Here is a 25,221-nt window from a genome sequence, read left to right on the forward strand (position 1 = left end):
ATTGTATTTTGAGTAACCACATGCAAGCACTGCTCGAATAAAAGCAATGGTATACATTTACTTTGGTCATAAGTTCAGGTATTATTGGACATGAATAACACTAAAGTATTTTAAAATAAACCCAGGAAAGAAGATAACATTCTGGAGTCACAATGAAGACAAAATTACAGTTGTTACAGATAATTCTCCAGGAAAGTAGTTGATTACATTTATTGCAAAGTTTCCTATTCTTAATTTACAAACTGATGTAAATAATAAATTAAGTTTTGTGGGTTGGTTGGCTTCTTGTTATTTTCATAAAGTCAGTCAGCAAGAGCAAAGTTCTTTGATTGAAGTTTCTCTAGTTCCTGTGCAATGTGTGCTTCAATGATGTCACACTGAGCCAAGTGAGTCTGTTGCCAAAAAAAGTAGTCATTGAGGTAATATCATTATTCACCATTTTGGTTACTATTTCTTTTTAAGTAAAGACAAAATGTTGAAAATATTGTGCCCTGGCTACCAATAATACAAGAGGTCAAACAAATATGGTATTACTGACAAGGAATGAGAGTTCAATTGTATTCCTAATTAGTCAATGAGTACACAAGTCTGTACAGTCAATAGCCATTCTGCTGCCAGAACTGCACATACCCTTCCTTGGCAATGCAGGGCACAGATTTAATAGCAACACTTTTTGCTGTTGGCTTAAGAGGAACAGAAATATCTTTCTATTCAGTTGCTGCTGTTGCAGGATGAGTACCTAAGTAGTAGGAATATGTGATTGAGCCTGACATGTAGGTGAATTCAGGGCACCATCAAATTTCCTCAAGTCTCGTACTTACCCACTAAATACTTGAATACACTCTAATTCAGACATCTCTGAACTGGGAGATAGAACCAGAAAATATAAACTAGGTTATTCCTAGCCAGATCAAACATTGAACCTACCAGGTCTCAGACTGGTAAATGCAGCAAATTTGAAGTATCCAGATACTGGAACAATGACGGTTGATAAAAGTACAAATTCTTATTTCCTCACCTTCCATCTCACACTTGATATGTAATATCTCTTCATTACTTGAATTATAAATATTTCAGATTCATAAAACTAAACTGTAAATTAATACATACTACAAAAAATATTGCCATAAAAATTTACAAAGTGTTTAACATACAAGGCATTTCAAATTATACAATTCCTTGATTCTCTTATCTATCTCCAAGGTCACTTCCTAGATCCCCCTTTTACAAGTAGAGAAACCCAAACCCAATAGTTTTTCCTTGTACTTTAGATTTTTGACACCAGGATCACAAACCCACAAAATCCAACAGCCAGAGCGACATGGGAACACCACTACCTACTGGTTCTCCTCTAAGTCACATGCAATCTGAACTTGCAAATACACTGCATTCCTTCATTATTGGGTTTGGATCCTAGAATTCCATCCAATAGCATTGTGAAAGTACTTTCACCAGAAGGACTGCAGCAGTGCAAGATGACTAATCACCACCTTCTCAAGGACAATTTGGAACAAGTGCTCACCTGCCAAGAAATTAATAAATAAAAAACTCACACCTCATCTCCACTCTGATTCTAGCACCCTACTTTGACATTGTACAGTTTAATTACCACTTTTTTCCACTGATGTGACTGTGCAGAAGGCTGGCCCTTAGTCACACGTGTGACTTTTACTAATCTGTGATTGTTGATTGTCTCTTATTTATTTCAAATCAGCCTGGCTGCCTAACTGTAGGGAAGCAGTTGTGAGATCCCGATTCTGTCTTCAGCTTCAACTGAGTATAGCTTCCTAATGGGGGGTGCAGGATTGAACCATGTATGTTGGTGTAATTCTCTTGTACATCTGTTTACAATCATGTGTGTATATGTACCACTTTCTGTGACTCTTCTATGTATGTCAATTTTCCTGTGATTTTGAACAAATATACTATGACCACTCCAGATTTAGGTCTGGATTTTTTGTAATGAAATCCTAGCCCTGGCCATGCCACTGAACATTTTATTAATCTTGTTGATAACTGCTCCACATTAGATGTACACACAACAGTCTATATGTACAAATCATAATATTGTGGATTCTGGGAATATTGCTGTGGATATTTCCCGTCTGTACAAATATCTCAGTTGCACATGCTATTGTGAATTCCAAGTAGCATTTTCTGAACAAAGTGTGAGTCTAGGAATCAACACCTATTATTGGAGAAAGAAAACCAAAGTACACAAAAAGAAAATTTCACCTGTATATTCTTTACCAGACCTTTTCTTCTATGTCTGCAGTCAGTAAAGTCATCAGGAAAACTCTGAAAATAAAATTAAAATATTTTATTTGTAGAGAATAAACATCACAAACTGCATGAATTGAATTTTATTCCTGGTTAAATTAAGCTTAGTTTAGACATTCCTGAAAGAGGGGTTAAGCCACAATTGCTATCCGATATGTCTCAAAATTTTCCAAGATTACAATCCTAAGAGTTTCAAATGCATGTTCCTTCAGATTACGTGAATCAAAATAGCATTGATTTCATCTGTCAGTATGAAACCAAAGACCTCTACATAATGTGCTTCAAAAATGTATCTTTTTTCAATGTGTTCATTGTTAATTGAGTCATAGAGTTGCACAGCACAGAAATAGGCCCTTCTGCCCACCATGTCCATGCTGACCCTTTTTCTCCAAATACACTAATCTCATTTGCCCACATTAGGACCTTATCCTTCCACGTCTTGCCTATTTAAGTGTCTGTCTAAATGCTGTGGTGAACGTAGTGATTGTATCTGATTCCACCACCTCTGGTAGCGTATTCCATATATCAACCGCTCTTTGTGTTTTTAAAAAAAAATTACCCATCAAACCCCCTTCAAAACTCCTACCACGGAAAAAGATTTTGGCCACTTTATTTATGCCTCTCATAAAACTATATACTTCTATCAGTTCACCCCCTCAGCCTCCTTTGCTCCAGGGAAAACAAGCCCATCTTATCCAATCTCTCCACATAACTAAAATCCTCCAATCCAGGCAACATCCTGGTGAATACTCTCTCTCCAGCACAATCACATATTTCCTGTAGTGTGGCAATCAGAACGGCACAATATGCAAGCTATGGCCTAACCAGTGTTTTGTAAAGTTGTAACACAACATCCCAGCTCTTACATTCTATGTCCTGACCTATGAATGCAAGCATGCCATACGCCTTCTTGACCATCCCATTGATCAGTATTGCCACTCTCAGGGAACTATGAACTTGGACCCCTAGGTCTCTCTGTTCATCAATATTCCTTCGTGCTCTACCATTTACTATTTATGTCTTACCCCTATTTGACTTCCCAAGATGCATCACCTTGCACTTGTCAGAATTAAATTCCATCTGCCAATGCTCCACCCAACTTTGCAACCAATCTATATCCTGCCTTAGGTAACCTCCCTCTATCCAAAACATCACCAATTACTCATCAGTTTCATAATTTTTTAAGGAAATTTCTATCATCTCATGTTTAACCAACAAGCATGGTGCTAGCTTAAATACATACAAAAATATGGTATCAATCCGAGATTCACAATAGCAGGTACAACTTTTAGGGCTAAGAATATAACATATTGCTGTACAGATTTCTGTATCAATCAACTGAAGGTAAACAGTGACATTCATTGCAATCAGTTTGTTAAATGTCAAGTAGTACCAAGAAGGATGTTTTATTACTTCAAAAAAAAATCACATTAGTGCTTTTTAAAAAAATACACAACATATTTTCAGTAAAAAAATAAAAACATTAGCAGACAAGTCCTCTGGAAAATAACGCCCAATGTACATGGTTTATTGATAAATGGAATTGAGTATCATAGGCAAAGTTGCAATGGAGGCAAATCATAGATGAGGCAGTCTCTCAGTTTCCCAGGCCTGTCCCACCATTCTACCAGATCATGGATGAATTGTGCCTCAACTCCATTTACCTGCTTTTGCTCCATATCCCTTGATGAGTTCTGATCACGGCTTTGTACAACTAAAATATTACCTCCTCATTTTTGAATTCCAGCACTCGAGATGGATGCCAACATTCCTTCAGCTTTCTTAAAGGAAAGGCCAGCATTTATTGCCCATCCGGTTTTTCCCCTGATGTGGTGGTGGGGAGCCCCCTTCTTGCTTGCTTGCAGCAGTTTGATACAACTCTATGGTTTGGTCAACCACAGTACTGTGGGTCTGGAGTTACACATAGGCCATCAGTGAACCAGTTGGATTTTTAAACAACAATCCAGTAGTTTCACACTGACACTAGCATTTTATTCAACATTTATTAATTAACTAAATGTAAATTCTTCAGCTGCCATGATGAGATTTAAACATATCTCTGGATCATTAGCCTAGGCCTCAAGAATGCCAGTTGCAAACATAACCACATTATTACTTAATCCCTACATGGATCCAATTTGTATATATGGATACCATGCGTCTCTATTGCACCTTATTTCTCACCATTAAGAAAATACTTTGATTTTCCCTTTGTGAATCCATACTTGACATCTTCCTATTTTCCCCACTCTATATCTGGTAGCTGTTCCCAGGCACTTGTCTCTACCACACATTTTGTAAGTTCCCGTTCAATTTGGACAATTTACTCTTCCTCCACAAATCCAAACCATCTTTGTATAGCATAATTACAATTTTCACATGGACCTGTGTGATTCAACTAAATTGAGAGGTTGTATATCCCATGTCAAATTATCTGCAATGAAATTTAAAAATTTGCTGACAATTTGAGGAGGTATAACTTATATTTAAACAAAGAGAAATGCTACTTAACTGGACACTTAACAATGATCATACCTATATTTATTTACCTCCTTGTGGAATACATTGGAAAGTAGGATTATAAATTCCAAGAAATCACACTGCATGAACAGTTAATTGTAGCACTAGCAGTTCAAACATATTACCTGTCTTATCTAAAATTCAACAACACATTTTCTTTATCTTGTCTCAAAATTTGTTGCTAACTCGTCCATAAGTATTTTTACACTTTTCAACATATAAATGTTTCAAAAGTTATTAATAAAAGTCCTGTCCACTCTGAAAGCAAATTTCAAAAAAGTGTCTGATGAACAGTTTAAACTTAATGCCTTGGATAGAAAACATTGAATTTAAACTACTGAGAAGCACTCTTTTAATTAATCAACATTTACCCTCAAAACAACAATTTAATGGATAAATCATTAATAAGCACTGTCGCTTATTCTCTTACCCACCATCGCATCAATCTGTTCAAGAAACCTCATATACTGTTCGGATATGCTTTTCCCTTTCTTCTCTAACTTGCTTAATGCAGCGGATCGGAGATCACGGGCTAAGAACCCCTGGATGATGAGAGAAAAAAAATCAACTCAAAATTCTTCCTCAACAGCACATTCACACATCCAACATAACATGCCAAACCAAAACATTCTTTCAATAAATTTCCAAAACTACATGCTCCTTAGGCTAAAGCAATGGCATTGGACATGAATACGCCATACCACTGTGTGGGAGATAGAGAGACCCTTTTCCCGTTCTTAGCCAGTCCCTCAGGATTGAGGATGACTTGCGTCCACTCCAGTTTTGAGAGTTCTGAGGTGACTGATAAGTTAATGCGAGAACCTTAGATTCTTCCACAGCTGAGGCAGATAATACCTGATAGGACAGTGTAGGTGGGTACTCTGTGAGATGGTATACTGCTTGTTTATGCAGGACTTCTGTGTACCCCCAATGCATGGACTCAAGGTTCTCAACACCAAAATGCTCCTTTTCCACTTTCAGTGATCATGGGTCAGGAACTCCCAAGAGTCAGCAGGATGTTGCATTTTTTCCAATGAGGTTTGAACTTAACCTTGAATCTTTTCTTCCCATGACATAACTTAAAATCAAGTTCAAGAGTCTGGTTTCAGGCATGTGAACAACAAAATAATCCAGAAACGATGGATGCTGGAAATCGGAAATAAAAACAGAAAATGCTGGAAACATTCAGCAGATCAGGCACCATCTACGGAAAAAGAATCAGAGTTGATTCTTCGGGTTGACAATTATTTGTCAGAACTGGGAACAAGAGGAACAATTTGCTTTTAAGGATTAGGATGCTGGCCCGAGAGAGGTCACTGATGTTTCCCCTATCCTGCCAGTGAATTTGGAGGATCTTGCAGAGACAGTGTTGGTGGCATCTTTCCAGTGACTTGAGGAGCCACCCGTAGATCATCCAGAAGCATATAGGGGGGCAAGGATCATTGCTGCCCAGTAAACTATATGTTTTGTGCTAGATCTGGTCTTGACCTTCAAGCACCCTTTTCCTCAGTTAACCAAAGGCTGTGCTGATGCATTGACAGCAATGGTGGATTTCATCACTGATGCCTACCTTCATTAAGAGGTGCCTCCCAAGAGGCCAGAAGTGGCCCACATTCTCCAGAGTCTCACCACAAAGCTGTACTGCAGAGCAGTGGGTAGAGGACCTTTATCTTGAGGATACTGATTTTCACCATTTATGTCATATTTGCTCAACTGCAAACCGTCATTAAACCCATCTCCACCATCTTCTCCACCCATAATCGCAACAAATACAAGCAGCTCATTGACTTGTCACCAACAATGGCTTCTCCTCCTATGCCCATGATGTTAATCTCGTGTCCACTTGACATATACTTGGCCATCCATTTCTCATTTACATACCACCCCAGTAACAGCATTCACACCTACATTGGTGACAGCCAGTTCTACCTCACCAGCACCTCTATTGACCCCTACATTGTCTCCAAATTGTCACGGCTGATCCAACAAACAGTATTGATGAGTAGAATTTTCTTCTGAATGCATATTGAAGAAACCAAATCCAAAGTCATCAATCCTTGCAGCAAATTTTGTTCCCTAGTCACTGACTATCCTTCTGACTCATAATTCAAGACTGAACAGATTTTTTTTGCTACCTTGATGTTGCATCAGACCATAAGATGAGCTTCAGACCACGTATCCATGATAAAACCACATATTACCATAACATTGCCCAAACCTACTACTGCCTGAACTCATTACCTGCCTCTTCCTTGACTTTTTACCAAAACCTGACTATTTGTCCTGGTCAACCTCCCTCATTCAACATCCCATTACTATGGGGTTATCTAGACCTATTTCGGCTCCTAAGTAAACAGGGCTGCCATTTTCAAATCCATCCTTGGCTTTGAACCCCCAAACCCCATGTCTGTAATCTCCAACAGCTCTGCCTTCCTTCCTTCCACTTCTGACCTCATGACCATACCCAAACCTTGCCCTTCGATGCCAAGGCTTCAAGCTCTGGAATTCACTCCCTAAATTCCTTTGCTTTTCAAACCCTCTTTTCTGCTTTGAGACATCCTTAAAAACTGAGGTCTTTGACCGAGCTTATAGTTGTCTACCCAAGTCTAGAGTTTCTACTGAAATCCCCATGTTACAAAATCCAGGTCATTATATTAACCTACTGTCCCAAAAGGAGTGAAAACTGTAACCATGTATCTCACACTACTGCCAGCGACCACGAGCACAAACAATCCCAATACAGCAGCTTCATTATTTTCATTTGAGATAGCAAAGGGAGGAAGGTGTTTAGAAGCAAAAAAGATGCTCACATTCTGAATGCCTGTCAGCTCCGCATTAATTTCTTCAAGTTTATGTGATAAGTGTTCTATGGATTTTTCCAAATCCTTTAACTTCTTTAATTCAGCTTCCTCCTCAGGACTGTTCTGTGAATTCAGAGAAAACAACCAAATCGAGATGGATTGGTTCATTAAGGACTTAGCATTCTATTCAAAGAACTCAAAGTACTACATTTTTTAAAAAATTAAAAACTGAATTACTATGTATCTACTTTTCATGCAACAAATTACCACAAACACTGATTAAATTAACCACTGCATCTGCCTTTGGTAATGTTTGGTAACTGCAGAATATTGCCCAAAATTCCCTGATTTTCCAAATTAAATTTTTTTTTACTGTTCCTATCAACCAGTAGAACAGACACTAGGTCCTAGTTTATTGTTTCATTTGAGGGGCGGCATCTTAATAATTCTCCTTCAACACTGTCATGAAGTACCAGCCCAAATACTGGCCCAGAAAGTGCAATCAGTGCAAGGGTCAGTTCTCACAAACAAGCTGAATAAAATCTTTTGCAGCTAAGCCATGTATCCAGCTGTCAATAATTTTGTCACTTGAAACTGCTACTAGTAAAATAAAGTTCTTCACAACCTTTGCTTTCCACTGTAATGAGTAGAGAACACATTATTATTTGTTTTTAAGTTTACATTCCACAAGGGGTCCAGCAATAGAATCTAGTAGCAAAAAAAAACAAATGGCTGCCCCCAACTTCAGCACCTCCACACTTGCATGGAAGTCCTCAAGTTCCCGAGAAATTTGAGTCAACAATAATAACCTTCTGATCCAGAGGCATGAGTGCCACAAGATAAACCAAAGCAAAGCACTATGCATGTAAATAAATGAATCAGCCGTGCCATTAATACCAATTACCATAAAATTTCAAGGGCTGCAGGAAGATCAAAACATTTAAACTAAGGTCAGGAGCTTTAATAACTCTCACAATAAAAGGTACCAGTTGACTCTGCAGTATCATTGATTTTTCATCAAAATAATATTTAACATCCTGATAGATTATAAGATAATTTTAAATTATGAAAGTCAAACATCCAGTTTTAGAAATTCATTGTATTTGACATTTAAGCTGACATCAAGAAATAGGAGAGGGCCATGCAGTCCCTTAAATTGTTTGATCCAACTCAAGTCCACATTCCCAAAACTCCTGAGTGCATCAGTGTCCAAAAATGTATTAATCTCAACTTTGAAAATACTCAACCATGGAACAGTGAGTCCCCTAATGCAGAGAAATTCAAAGATTTGCAACCGAGTAAAGAAATGTCTCATCTTCTCCATCCCAAATAATCAATATTTTATCTCGTGATTATGGCCCCAGTCCTAGACATGTCTTAGAAACAACATCTCAGCACCTACCTTCTCAGAAGCTACATATTTCAGTGAGATTGCCTCATGTACTTCTAAACTCAGCAATCATAGGCCCATCCCACTCAATTTCTCAAGCCAGGAATCAATCTAGTGAATGTATGCTGCTTCACGACATACATCCTTCCTTGGTATGGTGGCCAAATTGTGCACAGCAGTGCATGTGAAGTCTTATCCAACATTTGAAGTTGCAACAAGACTTCCTGCATTGGTACTCAATAAAAACACTTGCAATAAAAGACAACATAGTATGTGTCTTCCTAATGCTTGCTATACCTGTATATGAACTTTCTGTTTCATGGCAGAAACAGCATACACTAATGTTTACTGATTACAATTTAAAACATTGTTTTGCTCTTCTTCTCACCAGAAAGAATAGCATTATAGTTTCTCACACTGGACAAAATGTCAGATAGAGCACAGGTTATGGTGTTAATCAGGAAATAATTCTTGCAGTGACTGTGTGTAACATACAGGTATGTTGATTGAGTCGGACATTAGTTTGCAGCATAACTCCTCCCCCTAGTATTTAGGTTGAGGTAGAACATTCAGTGTTGCTCTATTTCATCAAAGTAAATGGGAATCAGCACAGGCTAAGTCACCCCAGATTATCGTTTTGTACTTTATGAAGTTAGAACCTCAGACCAGTTAGTTGGTCTGTTCTACTGGCTAAAACATGGAGCTATCCCAGGTAAAAACAGGTGAAGGAAGAACACAGAAAAAAGTTTTATAAATTGGAATATACAAATTGTCTGACAAAGCTCAGGCAAGGTCTTATAAGATTTTCTAAAACATTTGACTGGAAAATTATTTGAAGCATAGAAAGATAGATTTGTACCTTTTTACCAATCATCATTATTTTACAGCCATTTTTAACACCAAGAACTGACAATGGTTGTTCCATCTCTTTAAGAGATTTACCTACATGACACAGAAAATAGGAAATATTAAAATGTTGTACCTCCGCTAGCACATTTTAGGAAACAATATTGTTGATCATCTGCATGCAATATTTGAAGTATCTCAAAGCTTTTGGCACCCTGCCTATTAAAATACTGGACTAACAGTCAGCATGTGCCTTTGAATTATAAAAGGAATGGTATTCCAAATGTTGGATGCTCTCACCAAGTACAGCCTAGTGATTTGAAATAACAGAAAATGTTGGGAATACTTAACAGATCAGGCAATATCTGTGGAGGGAGAAATAAGGTTAACTTTTCAGGTTATGAAAAGTCATTGACCTGAGGCACTCCAATTCTCTCTCCAATTCTGCCTTGCTTACCAAGTATTTCCAGCATTTTCAGTTTTTATTTCAGATTTCCAGCATCTGCGCTATTTTGCTTTGGGATACCGAAGCAATTTGTTGGTCTTAAGAGTACCGGGACAGAGTGAAAGGTGGTATTCTTTACTTATCCAATTAAATAGTGGGAGGAGAGTCATTGCGCACCATAATATCTCAGGCTGAGGTGTAACTTCTAGAGATGATTAAAAAAAAGAAAAAAAAACAATTAAAGCAGAGGAGGTAAAATCATTTGTGGAATGGAGCTGAATGGCTGTTACTTTCAGGTAGTAGACCAACCACCAAGAAGCTATTTGGCTCATACAATCTAAGCCATTTCTCAGAGCAACCCCATTCCCACACTTATTTCCCTGGAAAGTATTCTCTCACCAACTAACTACTTTAGGTGCAACTTACAATAGCAATTTAGTTAACAAAACTGAAGCACCTGAGGAAATCCACGAGGTCACAAGGAGAATGTGAAAACTACACAGATAGCACTAGAAGTCAAAATTAAACTTTGGTTGCTGGAGCTGTGAGACAGTTGTACTACCTGCAGCCCCACTTCGCTGCCCAAGTGATGTTATCTGCAGACAGTAGCCAAACATGGTCTGGAGATTAAAATTGCCTCCATACAATGTTGAACTAGATGGATGATTCACCTTGGCCATTGAAGCAACCTGCTAAAACTGATTTTTTGTATTACCATGTACATAATACCATACTGGATGACAGGTTCAATGGTTTTGATAATCTCACTATGTTTTAAGGACATGATTCAAATCAGAATATATAATCATCTGAATTATGGATCATTGAGTTGAGAGGCTTCAAGTATAACTAATAAAACCTTAAAGTTTAAACCATCTTATGTTTTATAAAACTTACATAATGCAAGAAATTCAGTTTGCAAATATTTGCAAACAAGTCAGTGATGCAAATGCAACTGAATGGAGCTTTTTTTCTCTTTGGCATCCCCACCACATTTACAAGTTGTCTGAGCATAACCAAGACACAAGAAGTTCTGCAGATGCTGGAATCTGGAGCAATTCACAAAAAGTGCTGGAGGAACTCAGCAGGTCAGGCAGCATCTATGGAGAGAAATAAACAGTCGACGTTTCGTGCCGAGACCCTTCATCAGGCCTGGAAAGGAAGAGGGCAAAGCCAGAATAAGGTGGTGGGGGAGGGAGAGGGAGAGGGGGAGGGGGAGGTAGGTGATAGGTGAGTTCAGGTGAGAGGGAAAAGGTACGTGGGTGAGGGAGGAGGGGGAAGATGTAATAAGCTGAGAGGTGATGGGTAGAAGAGGCAAAAGGCTGAAGAAGGAATCCAGTAGGAGAGGGCAGTGGACCATGGAATAAAGGATGGAGGAGGGGAGCATAACCAAACATTGTCATAGGCATTCTTCCCATTGGACAGTTCGATTCTAAACCATACCACTACTAGAAGTTACATCAAGACAGCTCAAGTTCAAAGCATGTTGAACTTGCAGGGGTAAAATAATCAGCCTATTAGTAAATTCTGCATTCAATTGAAAGGTCGAATTAGACTGGTGAATCCGTTTTTTTAAAAAAAAACTAGCACCCTTGGGCCGAATGGCCTCCCATGTCACAAGTTTTCTATTACAAAACTTTGATAATTGTGTCTAAACATCCTTATCATTAATTCACAGATGAGCCAAACTTTGGGAACACAGATCACTCAATAATAGCCAACAATTAAAGCAAGTTATCAATGAACACTGCACTCTAGCAGCAGAACACACAGACCTTTAAAAATTAGTTTCTGCAATTGCTGGGGTACCCCCGTAACTTGCGCAATGACTGCTGCCATGTCCTGTAGCGTCGGCTCACAACCTTCCCGTTCTGCTGAAATCTCGATCTTATGTTTAGAACTACCTAATAATGAAATACACATCCACATGAGTAGAGAGCTTTGCACTGTATTTTATTACTTACTATATTACACGGCTTTTGCAAGCTATACTGCAGCGCCACAATTCTCATACACTGCAAAACAATGACATTTAGGGGTGGTGTTTAAAATGTATTGTTTCTTTATTTTCCCTGCGTCCCTTTCTTTTCACGACGACTGCTCATCGGCTACAAAAGAACTTTATCCTGTTTTCACATCAGCTGCCCCAAAGATTACTCTATTCCACCGCCCCAAATCTCTCTAAATACAGATGCGTTTGCAGATCAGCCGAGCTATGTGAAGTGGATGCAGCCGGACTCGACGTGCAGCCAGAAGCGGTGCACCGAGGGCCGGGGTCGTGCCCGCCGCCCGCCCTGCTGCCTGTGGGCTCAAAGCTGGCGAGGGTGGGTTCTGCAACCGTGCTGCAGAAGAGCTGCCGCAGCCCGGGCACGGTGGTCAGTCATCCCCCTGAAGGCCACGACTCCCGCCATCTGCTGCAGGCAGCAGGTTCTCCCATTACCGTGTATCAGGGTCAGCCCCACCACATCGCCGGCCATCGCTGCTCCGCGCACGATTTCCGCTTCGCGGCGGAAACGATCGGGCGCGCGGACGTGAAGGAGCACCGGAGCGGGCGCCATCTTTGTGCGGGGCAAGGCCGGCCGCTCTGGGACGGACATGTGGATGGGGGCGGGGGGTTGTAACCAGAGTGGTGGAAAGGGCTGTGTTGAGTGGACCTGCCTGATGCAGGCAGGAAACCTTCGTCCCTCTCACAAACGAGGGAGCAGCTGCTCTGAGTATTATGTTCTCCTTCACCGGTAGCAACTGGCAATAAAACAATATTAAAACTACAAAATCGAATACAAAAATAAAAATCATAAATGCTGCAGATGCTGGAAATCTGAAATTAAAAGCAGAAAATTAGGAACACTCAGTCACACAGTATCTGTGAACCGAGTTACTGTTTTTTCTATTATTTCATATTTCCAATATCTGCAGCATTTGGATTTCCAGTTACTGACGAGTTCTGATGAAGGATCTTCGACCCGAAACATTAACTACGTTTCTTCTTCCATTGATAATGCCTGACCTGTTGAATGCTTCCAGCATATTAAGTTCTTATTTTAAAAAATCTAATCGCTACGTCAAATTTCAAGGTTTACTTACATTTAACCCCCGGTTATTTAATGAAATACATGGAATGGAATGAACACGCAATGCCTGGACTGCAATACCAGCATCTCATGAAAAGTTTCAGGATTGGAAATTACGCTTAACGTTTTCCGCACTTATTTTATCTATAAAAAATATTCAGTAGCTCCTCGGTTAGCTATTTAGAAGTGAGGAAGCTACGCAAAACACTGATATCCCATTGAGGAATTCATCAAAAATCCTCATTCTCTCAACCAACAGGATCACATTGCCACCCCTGCTGCTGAACCCTTTGCGCCCGTGCTTTTTTGCTTCCCTAGATCCTCATGTTCTCCCTCTGGCCTTCGCGCTCCAGAAACTGCTCCATCCGCCCTCGGTCATGGCTCTTGCCTTTCCCTCCCTACTGTCTCCAATTCTAATTCCATGCTCCAGCCCATCTGTTCCAGCTCCCTATGTCCTGATGTGAAGCATGTTTTTAACGTCTTTGCTTATGCGGGCGCACAATTACCACACCTGCGGTGATTATGTTTGTAAATTACTTTTAAAAAATAATTATTTTTATTAACGGGGAGAGCGCAGAAACCTTGCCATAGTTAAAATAGTGACTGGCCCGCTTTATCCAGTACTAATCAGCTCAGTTCACTTCAATATCCCATGTGAATGTTAAAGTTCAAATGCACAAACACCGAGTTTCCTCGGACTCCGTTGCCAAAAATGGACAAATTGTGGCAAGAGCTGAGATTTCCTGCCTCGTGTGACAGCTGCGAGTGACAACAATGTTTGTGCAGCTGCAAAATCTTCAGGCACTCGGTGCAGTGTATGGGGATTGAACTACATCCAAAATATCGGATGGGTCAGGCTGCAACTCCCGTTTATCTTTCTGTGAAACAAGTTAAGTCGTCAATATGTTTACACTAACAGGTGCCATGTCGATGTGAAACGTAACAGACTGTGATGAGTTGAAAGTCAGTTTTGAATAGCAGACAAAGGCTAAACACCGGCTCAACGCTAAACTGGCGCGGATCCAGGGCTCCTGCCACACCAGCCCAAACCCCAGTCCCGGTCCCACTCTCGCCAAAGGCTCAGCCGCCGCCCCTGGTCCAGAGACGACGGCAGGTTTAAAATGTGCAGATGGGGCTGTACTGAAGTAAACACGGTAACTTCTTTATGTCTCTTAAACGTGGATTATAAATTTAATGGAGAAGCAATAAATGTGAGAGGTCTCGTTTCTGTAATGATTAAAGGGTGAGAATTAGATGAAGATTTTGTAACTAAGAGGTTAATGTTTCTGTACAGAACGGAAAGGGGGAGTGAGCAAACAGGATACTGCAGAGGATGGGTTTCATTATGGAGAAGAAATTGTTCAAATCAGGTCTGGTTACTCTTCAGGAACTTAAGAAAGTTGATACCAGTGCTTAAAAGTACAGTAACTGGTTAGGATGCCGCACTTTACCGCAGAAAGCATAGTCGGGAAAAGACAGATAGATACCTGGAAGTAATGATGTAGTTATGATTGCAATACATAAAAAACAGATTTACATCGAGGGGAGCGGGCATTCTTATAGCGATTGTTGTGAAGAGGTTTGAGAAGGTTCATACTGAAACACTGTTGTCAGTGATCAGTTTACTGAGTGGGTATTAGAACGTGAATTTTTACGTTTTTCTATGTTTAACTTCGATTAAGAATCTCCCTGGAACGGGAAAAGCAACCAGAAAGGAACTGTTTAGGGAGAAAATGTCGGGAAATAACATACGTACAAGTGTGATGGGCCAAATGACTTTCAGCTGGGCGGAAATGTCAATGATTCTATAGCTAATAATGGGTATGAGTAAGAGTATTGGACAACAGATTTGTACACTGTGGATTAAGAGGTTTTAGTTCTGTAAAATATGGAAAGAAGGTGAATGATTTCATATACCTTTGAGGGAGGGAGGGTAATCTTACCCACGGTAGAGAAGAAGAATTGATATTTTAGGTTGCAAAAGCAGTTAAGACGTGTATACCTGATAGAAGAAATGGGTATTGAATAATTGCGGAGATAGGAGTAACACTGCAGTACAATATGGAAGTGATGTTTACATTCTCAGATGTTAACTACTTGTGTTTTGGGTTGGAATATGAAACACTATCGATATTAACGTAGGGTACTGTATATACTGTTACATGTTCCTCTTTTCATTTAGACCTATATGTGTAAATGGTGTGGGACCCGCTATTGTAAGGAATGTGGTAGAGGCGAGTTTATCGGCGAGATGTCATCACCAAATAAATGCAGAGTATGCTTCCAGGTGAGAAAGACTCAAAATACAATTCCAGCAGAACAAAAATCTAATGTTTCCTGACCAAATCTGTACCCACTTGAGTGGGGATATATTTTTAACTGACATTGGGTAATAAATATGTTGTTTAGTTTACTCCTTCTGTGTTGATATTCATGAATGGATTTCTCTCCATTGGAGCCCATTTTCTACTGGACGCAGCAAGACAGCATACAGTGCAATGCAAAGGGAAGAAAGAAGTAAGATGGTTAGACGATTTAGCATCATGTTGCATTTCATGATGAGCAATCACACAGTAAAAATAGAATGATATGCACTTCATTTATACAAGAGCAGCAAATTTAAACACAAATAACTGATTTCCATGACATAATGGATATAACTGAATAACTAAGATACTAGAGCCCACATCCACCACCCAATAGATTGTTTCTCATATCCCAATGGAAACAATGGCTTGGACTGTCCGTCAGTGCCATGATCCTCTATCTAAAGGTGTTAAAACATCTGAATAGATAAAACATCTAAACGGCACATCTAAATAAATTCGTCAAGGACATACGAGCATACGAATTATGAGCAGGAGTGGGCCATTCAGCTCCTTAAGCCAGCTCCACCATTTAACAAGATCTTGCCTCAATCTGAGTGTAACCTTAACTCCACACTGCAGTCTACTCACAGTAAATTATTACCTCCTTGCATGTTGGGAATCTATCTACCCCTGCCTTGAAATACTTGAAGGCTGTGTTTCCACTGCCCTTTGAGGAAGAGAGTTCCAAATACTCATGGCTGTCTGAGTGAAAATAATGCCCGTCATCTGACTTTAGTGACTGACCCTAGACTGTGGCCTTTCCTCACTGAGCCTTTCTGGTACCTGCACTTAGTGTGTCCCTCAGCATGTACTTGTGCACCTCAGTATGCACCAGTCTGCAACATTCAGATGTGAATAGCTCCTTGCCCTGGACGACCAACAGGTTTCAAGCAGACTAGAGTGTGTCTTTCACTGAGCTGATGATCTTCCAGCAGCAATCAATGTTTGTCTCAGTGCTCATCTCTGAGCATGAATTCCTGCCTTTCACAGCTGCTGGTAATGAACCACAACAAAAACCACTGCAGCCCTTTCAAGACTTACTTGGTAGATGTGCTGTCTAGAAGATGGTCGACAGTCTCATCCACACGACAGCCACCTCGCAGACAACTTGCAGTGGGATTGAGATTCTGTCTGTGCATAAAGGATCTAATGGGAAGGGCCCTTCTCACCATCACCAAGCACGGATTCTTGGTGCTTGTTTGAACGTTCTGGTAATGAGGCACGCTGCTTGGGAACCATCCTACAGGATCATCCATCTCCTTTTCGTGGAGGCCCTCAAGGACATTCTGTGCAGTTTACTGCCTGATTAAATTTTGGTTGAAGGTGGTTATCAGAACAAACATTTCTACGAGGAACAGGTGGTCCAACAAAATTGAACATTCCATAGCAACATGCTCATACTCAAACTGCACAGCACCAAGGATTGGTAGAACTTCAGCATATATTGACACTTGGTGTTTGTGTAGCTACTGCCAGTATCTCATTGAAGCCAACCTCCGCACTGTGGTTAAGCTGACCAGTAAATACTGGTGATATCATCAGGCTGCCATTAGGTTAGGGTCTTGCTCCTCCACAGTTTATGGGCTATTAAGTACATACAAACAACATACAAATCAGTAGGCCACTCAGCCCTTCAAGTCTGTTCTGTCATTTAATCAGACCACTGTGATCTAATTGTTACCTCAATTCTACATTTCCATCTACACCCAGTAATCTTTCACCACTTTGCTTACCAAGAGTCTATCTGCATCTGCCTTAAATGTAGAGACTTTGCTTCCACTGTGAGGAACAGAGTTCCAAAAACTTGTGACCCTCTGAAAGAAAATTAACCTCATTCCTAAGTATTAAGAGACTGTCTAGTTATTTTTAAACAGTGACTCCTGATTCTAGATTTTTCCACAAGAGGAAACATCCTCTCCACATCTGCCCTATGAAGACCCTTTAGGATCATGTTTCAATCAAGTCCCTTCTCATTCTTCTCAGCCCCAGCAAACAGCCTGGCTAACTTTTCCCCATAAGATAACCCACCCATTTCAGATATTTGTCTAATAAACCTTCTCTGAACTATTTCCAATACACTAACACCCTTCCTTAAAATACTCAGACCAATATTGTACACAGTACTCCAGATGTGGTCGCAACAATATGCTATATAATTGAAGCATAATTTCCTTATTTATTCACCAAACAACATGGAATAACATTCTGTTAGCTTTGCTAATTATTTGCTTTATCTGCAGAATAGCCTTTTATAGATTATGTACAGGGAAAACCAGATTGCTCTGCATCCTCTCACTGTTTAGATAATGTGCTTTCTTTCTGTACCATTTCACATTTCCCATTATTTGCCAGATCTGTTCCCATCCTGTTGTAGCCTCCTTTGTCCTCTTCATAACTTTGAATTTCTTTCAAGTGGGAATGTATTCATTTTGTGCATTCCTGAAAGATCTACTTAAATGTTTACCACTGCATCTAAATGACTAATCTCTTAGTCTAACGGTTCACTTTAGCTAGCTCTGCTTTCACCTTCTCATGGTTGCTCTTATTTAAGTTTAAAATACTAGACTTGTACCTTAATTCCCCTCAGTAAAAGCAGTGGGGCAAAGACTGTAAACCAGTGGGCTGTCCTAACTCTCCACTCCCTTCATGTTGACCAGGGTAAACTTCAGCTTCATTGTTTGTGTGTAGACTGGTAAAATTGGCCCTTGGAAATATTAACGCCAAGTCTTCCTCCACTTCCCATTCCCTCCACCACATCTTTTCTTGTGGACTGGGAGATGTGTTATCTCCCTTCCTAACCCAAGACTTGATGAGCTCACTCCAAACTTATATTTAGTGAATCCTTCCAATCTCCATCTATTCCAGGGAATTCTCTTCATCATAAAATAATCAGTACAGGGGCATTTAAATAAGGTTTGGGTGTCAAAATTATCTGAGCCTGACACTCAAGTTGCTGTCTGCTTTGGACCTTGTGCCTTAATTCCATTCTCGAGTTAAACGCTGCAGGATTAGATTCCATGGGCAATAAGGGGAAGATAAGCATTTGACATACCTCTTCTATAATTCTCGGCAAGACTGTAGTTGAAAATATTTATTTTCCAGGAATGATTCTTTTCATGTCATGTTCCACCAAAGAGAAGTTTTGAATTGTTTTTCTTTATTCTGTTGAATTTGCAAATAGTTAAAATGCCAGGGCCCGTTGGTGGAATTTGCACCAAGAGGTAACTCATCAGACAAAGACAAAGAAAGGAGCACATCCTCCAGAACAGAAAAATCAGCAAAAAGCAAGAGCACTTCCTCAAAAAAAGTCAACAAATAAAAGAAAATAAGGTACAGTCTTATCTACGAATGTAAAATATATATAAAAAATAAAGAGTGGGTCAAAAGTAAATTCAAATAATCACAACAAGGCATCTTGTTATTGAGTTTCCACATTATTTGCATCCAGCTAATAATGTGCGCAATTAAATGAAACAGCCTGCAGAATTCCAAGCCACTAACACAAGAAATTTCATAGGCACATGTTGTTTCAAATGTCCCTTCACCAAACCAGTATCTACTTCAGAACTGGACGTACTTTCAGTTTGGAATGATCAGTTAACATAAATTATGCCCATTTGGGAGTGGCAGTCAGATTATGTCTAAATTCTTGGGCATTTAAGTAGCTATGTTTAAATTAGTTTGTAAACTGATCAAGTGAAACAATTTGAATCGATAGACAATATTAGCAACCATATAGAAATGTTTTGAAGTACTTAGCTGAAGGAAGACTAAGAACATTCAGATCTGGTCAGATTTTTCCTGGCACTTCACCCTTCTGCATGGTACTGGAGAATATCCTGCTCTGGCATGCTCCAGTCACTAATTGATTTACAATGAATACCCTTCTTGATTGCATTGATTCATAGGTCATTATAAATTCAAGTTTATATTGATGAATTTCAGTGGGTACGCATATATCTTTGCAGTACTGGGTGGCACAGTGGAGCAACTAGTAGATCCACTGCCTCACAGTACCAGAGACCCTCTGTGAGGTTTGTATCTCTCTCTCTGTTTGTGCGGGCTTCTCCTTAATGCTCCAGTTTTCTCTCACATCCCAAATATGTGATTGGGAGGTTAATTGGCCAATGTAAATTGCCCCAGTGTATAGGTGAGTGGTAGAATCTGGAGTGGGGGGGGGGGGGGTTCATTGATGGGAATGGGAGAGAATAAAATGGGATTAGAGTAGGAGCTTGATGCTCAACTCGGTGGGCCTAAGAGCCTGTTTCTGTGCTCTATGATTCTTTAACTTTAGCAAAACCATTGCAATGTTGAACACTTTCTGGATTCACTTCCTATTCACACCAATGGCAGAAACGTCATGCTCATCAAACAGAGGCTAACTACAGTGGTGCTATAAATGAAAGAGTGCAAATACTAATACAATATTTTGATTGGATTTTGCTGTTATTTGGACCTTTCAGAGACAGGACACATTAGTTCTTCATGTAACAACCAATTTATTTTGAAGTTCCAATTAGGTCTGTCAGTTTTGCAATAACATTAAAATATATATTTTATAGAAGCTTTTCTTTATCAGAGTCATTTCAGTGTGGTTGTCAAGTGTAGGCTTAAGTCAGCCAGTTCCAGCCTTGGACACTGTCCAGTTTGCCATGCTGGAAAATGTGTGCAGTTGGCAATATGACTTTCATCTTTTCACACCATTTCAGCCTTAGCTAAATTTTTGTTTGCGAGACACCTGGTCTTCAAGGTTACAGAAAGTTTAAGCTCACAGCATCAATTTGCAATATGTGGTGCATTTAACATATTAAAAAAAGTCCCAAAACATGTCAGAGGTGTAGTCAAGAAAGAAGAAACAGAGAAATTTAAAAGTGTGTGTGGCGGAGGTTATTGGGGACTGAATTCTTGGAGTCTTGACAACTGAGGAAAAGCACCAGTGCTTGAATGAAGAGAGGAATACTTTTGAGGTCGGGCGCAAAGAAATTATTGTGATTATGGAGGTGAAAAGGCAAGCAAAGATTTAAACACATGGACAAGGGTTTAAATGTGAGGCACTGAACCCCAGATACTGCCATTTTCCACATTCAATCAGGTAAATTGGGTGACTGGACTTGCCTTGAGATATGGCAGCGGACGGTTAGATAGCATATGGAGAGCACTGGAAAAGACAAGCCTGGAGATGGCAAAGTCACAAAGGAGGGATCTTTGTAGCAATTATGCTGAAATGGGGTGGAGGAAAATTGAAGTGGATAGCATAATGATGAAAGAAACCAAAAGTTTCAAAAAGGATATGAACAGAATTCATTTGGATTTAGTCAAATCATTCAAAGGGGTTCATCATCCCAATAAAGGTACACATATAAATCATCAAATAGTGGGAAAAGATTGAGAGAGGAAGTTAACAAATCTATCAAGTGAATAGCCAGCCTAAAATAATAATTTTGCAAGACTTCAATAACCCCAAATGGAAATTAAAAGAAAGCCTCATCACAGGCTGGAGCTATATGCTGCACAAAGAAAAATTTGTTATGATTGTTGGAGATCAATCATCGTGACCTCAGCTACAAGAATTTCTCAGATCAGTGTCTAGGTCTCACCATCTATAGCTGCTTAATTAATGACCTCCCCTATCTGAAAAGGGTCAGAAATGAAAATGTTTACTGATAATTGCATAATGTTCAATTCCATTCTTAAATTCCCAAATATTGAAGAAGTCCTTGCCCACATACTGAAAAAGACCATTAAGACATTCATAGTCTGATACAGTATATAATTATTGGCCACCAGGCAATGACTATTACCAAAAAAGCATAATTTGACAATCTCCCTCGATAATTAATGCTCATCATCATCACCGATTCCTCCATCAACATCCTGAGAGTTAGCATTGACCAGAAATTCAAAGGGACCAGCCACATAAATACCATGGTTGTAAGAGCAGATGAGAGGCTGTATATTCAGTGCCACATGATTCAACCTCGTAACTTCCCATCATCTACAAGGTACGTCAAGTATGCAATGAAATATTACATTTGGTTGAATATGTGCATACCAACAACACTTAAAAAAAAACCATCAAGGACAAAACATCTTCCCCATGACTTTAAACATTGTTTTCACCACTGACACACCATGGCTGACAAAATACACTACAGAACTGCACCAAGGCTTCCTTGTCAAACCTATGTCCTTTACCATCTTCAAGGATAAAGGAAGCATGTGCATGAGGATGCAAGTTCCCCTCCAAGTTACATGCTGTCTCACTTGGAATAAGTCACCATTCCTTCATAATTGCTGGTTCTAACTCCTGGAACTCGCGACCAAGCATCACTGAGTGCAACTTCAGTCAGTTGTAGCAGTTCAAGGAGGCAGCTCATAGTCTTCTCATGCCTAATTTCCAGCTAAACCAGACTGCTCATGACCACATTATCCTGAACTGGGTTTGACATGTAACATTCTGTCCTCTACAACATTGCCTGTCTCAGCCATTTTGCTACTGAAACTTTTATCTGTGTCTTTATCACTCACTTTTCAAATTGTTGAAGCTTTTGTGCTGCTGGCCCACAAAAAAAAGGATAGAAACTTGCAGCAAACAGGTTTATCAATCATCCAAAGTAAGAGGAACTCTGGAGGCACATTGGTTACATATTTATAATACCACAATTATAAAGTTTTGCAGGGATTTTATATGACCAGATCTTAAAGAGCATGTCATTCAAACAGGCATTACATAAAGCTGTCTTTATCCAGATCTGGAAATTTAAGATACTGATTTTACAAAATAGATTATTTATTCCCTAAATAACTTTAAGGTGGTCAAGTCCCTAGTGCCTGATGGGATATACTCCAGGTTATTGAGAGGCAAGAGATGAGATTGCTGGGGCCTTGACCAAGATCTTCGTGTCCTCTCTAGCCACAGCCAAGGTCCCAGAAGCCTGGCGAGTAGCTCATATTGTTCCATTGTTCAAGAAGGGATATAGGGATAATCCTGGAACCTATAAACCGGTGAGTCTCACATCAGTGGTAGGGAAGCCACTGGAGACGATTCTTAGGGATAGGATTTAATGAGCATTTGGGAAACCATAACCTAATTGGGACAGTCAGCATGGCTTTGTGTGAGGCAAGTCATGTCTTACCAATTTGATTGAGTTTTTCCAAGGAGCTGATGAAGGTAGAGCTGTGGATATTGACTACATGGATTTTAGTAAGACATTTGACAAGGTCCCTCATGGTAGGTTCATCCAGAAGATAAAGATGCATGGGATCCACGGTGATTTGACCATTTGGATTCAGAATTGACTTGTCCATAGAAGACAGAGGGTAGCGTCCGATGGGACATTCTGGCTGGAGGTCCATGGCTAATGGTTTCCGCAGGGTACTGGGACTTCTGCTGTTTGTGATAAATGTCTTGGACGAAAATGTGGATGGGTGGGTTAGTAAATTCCAAGACGATAAAAGATTTGTGGCATTGTGGATAGTGTAGATTACCAAAGGATATAGCAGGGTATAGATCAGTTGCAGATATGTGTGGAGAAAATGGAAACACGGAGACACAAGAGAAACTGCAGAGGCTGGAAATCTGAAGCGACACACACACAAAATGCTGGAGGAACTCATCAGGTCAGGCAGCATCTATGGAGGGAAATGAATAGTTGACATTTCCGGTAGAGACTCTTCATCAGGCCTGGAAAGAGGACAGAAACCAGAATAAAAGGGTGGGGGGGTGGGAGGGGGATGTGGGAATGATGTGAGAAGCTGGGAGGTCATAGGCAGAAGAGGCAAAAGGCTGAACAAGATGGAATTTGATAGGAGAGGACAGTAGACCATGGAATAAAGGGAAGGAGGTGGGGAACCAGAGGCCAGAGGGAGAAATGTGTGGGTGATCAGCAAGTCGTTGGGGGGGGGGGGGGGGGGGGGGGGGAGGTGGTGGTGGAGAGCCAGGGACAGAGGGGAGTGGTTACCAGAAGTTAAAGAAATGTTGATGCCATCAGGTTGGAGACTGCCAAGACAGAACATGAGGTGCTGTTCCTCTAATCTGCCTCTAGCCTCAACTTGGAAGTAAAGGAGGCCCTGGACAGACACGGCAGTTTGGAAATGGGAAGTGGAATTAAAGTGGCTGGCCACTGGGAGATCTTGGCTGTTACAGCAGACAGAGCAAAGGTGCTTGAAGCAGCAATCACCCTATCTGTGTTGGGTCTCACTGATGTAGAGGAAGGCGCACCGGATGCAATAAAATGACACCAATGGATTCACATGTGAAGTGCTGCCTCACATGGAAGGACTGACTAGGGCCCTGAATGGTGGTGAGGGAGGTGGTGTAGGGGCAGGGAGTTTAAGTGTGAGATGTTGGACTTTGGGAGAACAAATGTAAAAGAACAGTACACAGTTAATAGCAGTGTTGATATACTCTAGGGATCTTGGGTGCCTAAGTCCATAGTTCCCTGAAAGTGGCTGCACAGGTTGATAGGGTGGTAAGGGCGGCATATTGGCATGCCTGCCTTTAATAGTCGAGGCATTGAGTTCAAGAGTCAGGAAGTTATGCTGCAGCTTTAGAAAACTCTGGTCAGGCCACATCTGAAGTATTGCATTTAATTCTGGTCACCCCATTAATGGAAGGATGTAGAGGCTTTGGAAAGGGTGCAGAAGAGATTTGCCAGGATGCTGCCTGGATTAGGAGGTTTGTGCTACAAGGATAGGTTGGATAAACTTGGGTTGTTTTCTCTGGAGCAGTAGTGGCTGAGCAGAGACCTGATAGAAGTTTATAAGAGTATGAGAGGCACTGATAGACAACTGATAACTTTTTCCCAGGGTTGAGATGTCTAAAACTAGAGGGCATGCATTTAAGGTGAGAGGGGGCATTCAAAGGAGATGTGTGGGGCAATTTTTTTTCCCAGGGTTGAGATGTCTAAAACTAGAGGGCATGCATTTAAGGTGAGAGGGGGCATTCAAAGGAGATGTGTGGGGCAATTTTTTTCTTTTAAAAAAGTGGTGGTGGTGCCTGGAATGCACTGCCAGGGGTGGTAGTGGAGGCAAATACGATAGAAGCTCTTAGATAGGCACTTTAATGAGCAGAGAATGGAGGGATATGGACATTGACTAGGCATAAGGGATTAGTTTAGTTAGGCTTTTGATTACTTGTTTAATTAGTTCAGCACAACATCATGGGCTGAAGGGCCTTTTCTGTTAATGTTCTATAGCTGTGGATTCAGTTGTTCAATATACTGTAAACCTTTAACTTTTCATGACTTCATTTTCATAGTTCTGCAAATTTGTGGTTGACTTTCTCTGCAAACTTAACAGGCCAATGTAGTACAAGTAACTTAATAGAGAAAGCTGTTTATAATATTCTGCAGTACTCACCAATGAGTTGGCAATTGGCATTACTCAGCTTGCAGAAGAAGATACAAGGAAAGCAATGGCTGGGGATGCCAAGGCACTCGCTCAGTGCTGCCAAAATGTCAGCCTGGGCACTGCTCTGACACTGGCCAGGGTGCTCCCT

General features: G+C 40.4%; 1 protein-coding gene and 1 long non-coding RNA gene across 2 annotated transcripts; one reads left to right on the plus strand and one right to left on the minus strand.

Annotated features, from left to right (window-relative positions):
- Positions 1 to 247: 247 nt before the first annotated feature.
- On the minus strand, positions 248 to 12,854 carry bag1 (BCL2 associated athanogene 1). Its single transcript, XM_052015426.1, has 7 exons — positions 12,723 to 12,854; positions 12,058 to 12,186; positions 9,851 to 9,933; positions 7,611 to 7,724; positions 5,235 to 5,342; positions 2,236 to 2,298; positions 248 to 392 (listed from the first exon to the last, which is right to left on the minus strand). Exons 1-7 carry the CDS (start codon positions 12,838 to 12,840, stop codon positions 303 to 305), a joined length of 705 nt encoding a protein of 234 aa, XP_051871386.1. The 5' UTR covers positions 12,841 to 12,854; the 3' UTR covers positions 248 to 302.
- A 1,337-nt stretch (positions 12,855 to 14,191) lies between these two features.
- On the plus strand, positions 14,192 to 19,046 carry LOC127570865 (uncharacterized). Its single transcript, XR_007956413.1, has 3 exons — positions 14,192 to 14,507; positions 15,536 to 15,640; positions 18,904 to 19,046. It is a non-coding gene; the product is annotated as an uncharacterized LOC127570865 (long non-coding RNA).
- Positions 19,047 to 25,221: the final 6,175 nt, after the last annotated feature.

Source organism: Pristis pectinata, chromosome 5 (assembly GCF_009764475.1).
Source record: "Pristis pectinata isolate sPriPec2 chromosome 5, sPriPec2.1.pri, whole genome shotgun sequence".
In the NCBI taxonomy this organism is placed as follows: domain Eukaryota; kingdom Metazoa; phylum Chordata; class Chondrichthyes; order Rhinopristiformes; family Pristidae; genus Pristis; species Pristis pectinata.